Genomic DNA, 3,817 nt, shown 5'->3' with positions numbered 1-3,817 from the left:
ATTTTGGCAAAATAACTATCTAGTCTACATCACTTTTAAGAAACATGTCAAACATTTAACATCAGATAGAGTTCCCAAAGCTAACGTGCACTCACAATATTGTCATCTAAATGGTCTGGGAAGGAGGAGGGGAGTATCAAGAGACTGAAAAACACGTTGTGGAGCAAGACAAAATTTCCGGAAATACCTGACACAGACCACGTTTCACTTCTACCAAGGAAAAAAAAAAAAAAAAAAAAAAAAGGGGGGGTCCCTGGGGTGGAGTGGCACAGGAGGAGGAGGAACGTGTTGGGGGCTAAGGGTGCAGAGAAAAACTAAAACCAAACTAAAAAAAAAAAAAAAAAAAAAAAAAAAGACAAACCAAACCACAACCAAATCCCCCCCCCAAAAAAAAAAAAAAAACAACAAAAACACGCAACCAAACAAAACAAGCAGCCACAATCCCCCCCCAAAAAAAACAAACCAAAAAACCTCAACAAACAAAACCCCACACTCCCCCGATAAAAATCCAAACTCAAAACTAAATCAATAGTCTCCAACTACGTTTCCACCCCAGCGTTAGTCTCCTTTATTGCCTTTCTCCTTGTTCATCTTTTTCATTTTCATTCTTCTGTTCTGAAACCAGATTTTGACCTGTCTCTCTGTGAGGTTTAAAATCCTAGCTACTTCGTAACGGCGGTCTCGGGTGAGGTACATGTTAAAGAGAAATTCCTTTTCCAGTTCCAGAGTTTGGTACTTTGTGTAGGGACAACGCTTTTTCCTCGTTGAACGAGCGTGGATCCAGTTTGCTGCAGGGTTATCTGGAAGAAGGGAGGTATATAGGGAACGGGGAGGGGGGGGGGGGGGGGGGGGAGAGAAAGGTCGTTAAATTAATTTAACGAAGGATGGACTGTTTTCACAACTTTGGAGGAATTATCATAAAAGCCTTAATGCCCCAGTCTGTTTACTGTACAAATGATGTCTTGATGGTAGGTGGTTATGTGGAGTCTTTTATGGGTGCTTGTTGCTGCTTGCGCTGGGGTAGGCGTCTAGACGTTTTTATAGGTTAGTAAAACTATCAGTTTTGCACATTCGAGCCTTACAGGTTTCAGCAATAAATCAAAGGAGCAATTTCTTTCTTTCTTTCTCTCTCTCTCGCTTTCTTCCTTCCTTCCTTGCTTCCTTTCTTACTTTTCTTCCTTCCTTTTCTCCTCCTCTCTTTTTTCTTTCTTTTTCTCCCTCTCTCTCTCTCTCTCTGCCGCTATTCCTCTCTATCTCCCCCACTCCCCATTTTGTTTTGATTGTCTTTTCCTTTATTTTCTTTTTCTTGTCTGTCTTTCTTTCTTACTTTTCTTTTCTTTTTGGTTTTTTTACTTACTCGGGTCAAGTTGCTGCTGCTTCTCCTCTTTCAGATCGCTGCTCGGGCTGGGGTTGTGGCTGCAGGCGGCGGGGTCCTTGGAGCTGCCGGCAGGCGCTTTCTCCCGGGACTCCTGGAGGAAGGAGCTGCACGTGTACTCGGGCACACCGATCCCCTGGGACTCCCGAGACGAGGAGCATTCAGTCCTTTTGGAGGAGGAGGAAGAGGAGGACGAAGACGAGGAGGTGGCTGCTCCCGTCTCCGGCTTTATCCCGTAGTGGCGCCCGTTGGAGGAGCCGGAGCTGGACGCGGAGCCGCCGCTGCCGCTGCCTCCGCTGCCGCCGCCGCCTCCGCCGCCGCCGCCCGGGAAGCCCGGGAAGGGCTCAATCCAGGAGCGCACGTAGCGGCCAGCGTCGGCTGCCCCTAAGTGGGGCTGATGCATGTAGGGGTGGTAGATCCCGGTCATTGCCGCAGACGGCTGATGGTGAACAGTGGACCAGGAGGTGGAAAACACGGTGGATTTTGGTGCAAAGCTACAAGAGGAAAAATCTGAACTCTCTGCAACACCTGATGGCCTGGAGGTCGCACTGTGACCTCCCTGGACGAATCTACTCCCATAAACTTCTTCGCTTTCATGGCCTATGAGAGAATCGACATAATAGTTACTTATGGTGCCACTAGACGACATTTTAGGCTCCCCTCTTAGTCATATAAAAGGTTACACTGTTAACTGTATATGATACCCTCCCGGAGAACAATCGTAGTATTTTGCAGACTGCAACCCTCAACCATTGGTTGTGGAGCCCACGTGATCATATTTACCAATACTGCGAGTAAATCAATCCGCTAAACTGGGGCTGCTGTGATTAAAAAAAAAATCATCATCAACAAGGGCCCCGCACGGCGCTCCGCGCCGCCTGCGCCCCCGCACCGCGCGGGGCCACCCGCCCGCCGCCTTCCTGCCCTGCCCTGCCCTGCCTTGCCCTGCCCTGCCTCCCCGCTTGCCCGCCTGCCTGCCCTGCCGGCCCGGGCGCGGCGGGTGTGGCCGCGCTGGCTGCCCACGGCCCCGGCGGGTGCGGACTATTTCTTCACCTTCGTTGAGCGATTTCTGCCATTCATTTCTTAATCAATGAGAGGCAGGGTGTTTAAATAAATCCAACAGCCTTGGCTTGCTAATCACACTCCAAGCTGCTGAGGGAACCCGCTGGGAAAGGGGGATTCTTGCCTGTAAAAACAAACCATCGCAAGCTGGGACTGTAACGACTTCTCATAAAACAGGAAAATGTTACAGTAAAAGCACATTGCGGTACTTCCATATTTCAGAGCATGTGCGGGTATTATTATCCGCTCCCCCCACCCCCGGACTGAAAGTTTCCCTGGAAAGGATACACTTTTAAAAAGAGATGCCCATTGTGTTGTTTTAAAACAGGTGGAAGACCTCTGTAATGATTTTATGCCTTTCAATAAAAATTTTATGAGGTGTATTTGATTATAGATTAATGTGTCCCTAATAAAATGGACGGATGGAAACAGCAAAGCCTGTGTCTCCGAGCACAACTGACGTGTGGCTGAACACACGCTCCTCTATCTGCGGAACTTTGGGGCTACACAGCCTTAACACAGCCCCCCTTTTAAGGTGTCCGGTGCGGCCCGGGAGGGACGCGGGCGAAGACAGCCCGGAGGAGGCGGCCTGGCCCCGCAGCTGCCGGCGGGCAGGCTCCGGCCCGCGGAGGCGCGGGGCTGTCGCTGACCCCAGCTCGCCGGCAGAGCTGTCTCCTCCGCCCCTAGTTCAGGGGGAGCCACGTTCAATGCCTACGTGAGATTTTTTTTTTTTGCCCACTTTGCTTTCTTTCCCGTCCTTTCCCTCCCCACCCTTCCCTCCCGGCCTGGTTTTCCTTGCCCGAGCGAAACGACGCCCCATTAGTACTGAAAAGTGGATTACCCATGGTCTTCTGCCCACGCCTGCTTCCCCGGGCGAGGGACGGTGGCTGTGTCGGGATCTGGAGGAAACGCAGAGAGTTAGTGGCGAGCCCGCAGCACAGCCCGCCGGGGCACGGACAGCAGCGCTGGGAAAACACTTCCTACTCGCGGGCCGTTATGAGGAAGGGACTGAAATTCCTGTTTATTTAATGATTTATTGCTCTCCTAGGTTGTTTTCTTCCTTTTTCCCCCTTATTTTTTCTTTTTAAATTTTTTCCTTTTCCTTTAGTCTTTTTTTTTTTTTTTTTTTTTTTGTCATTTGACTTTAGCATTTTCTTCTGCGATTTTATAATTTCTATTACATTGTTTTATAGAAGCAGGGTTTGTGGTATGGCGAAGAATTGCCCCTTGCTTTAAACAGATACATATTGGTAAAGCAGGCAGATTAGAGTGAGCCTCCTTTTTATATACGTTAAACCCTTGGTATGGAGCCAGCTATTTACTTCCCACTGCCGAAACTTCTTTGGTGGTGTAGCGCGTACCTTTAAAGGAAAAGAAAAG

General features: G+C 49.3%; 1 protein-coding gene across 2 annotated transcripts; it reads right to left on the bottom strand.

The window, feature by feature from the left end:
* Positions 1-494: 494 nt before the first annotated feature.
* HOXD9 (homeobox D9) lies at positions 495-3,379 on the bottom strand. 2 transcript variants are annotated; one of them, XM_041473191.1, is made up of 3 exons: positions 3,279-3,379; positions 1,358-1,975; positions 495-800 (listed from the first exon to the last, which is right to left on the bottom strand). In XM_041473191.1, exons 1-3 carry the CDS (start codon positions 3,280-3,282, stop codon positions 559-561), a joined length of 864 nt encoding a protein of 287 aa, XP_041329125.1. In that variant the 5' UTR covers positions 3,283-3,379; the 3' UTR covers positions 495-558. The 2 variants fall into 2 exon arrangements, with proteins under 2 accessions (XP_041329125.1, XP_041329124.1); XM_041473190.1 differs by lacking the exon at positions 3,279-3,379 and having other exon boundaries at positions 1,358-2,503.
* Between the last annotated feature and the right edge of the window lie 438 nt (positions 3,380-3,817).

Source organism: Pyrgilauda ruficollis, unplaced genomic scaffold (assembly GCF_017590135.1).
Source record: "Pyrgilauda ruficollis isolate IOZ18807 unplaced genomic scaffold, ASM1759013v1 scaffold3, whole genome shotgun sequence".
In the NCBI taxonomy this organism is placed as follows: Eukaryota; Metazoa; Chordata; class Aves; order Passeriformes; family Passeridae; genus Pyrgilauda; species Pyrgilauda ruficollis.
This window is presented reverse-complemented; position numbering and strand designations above follow the sequence as displayed.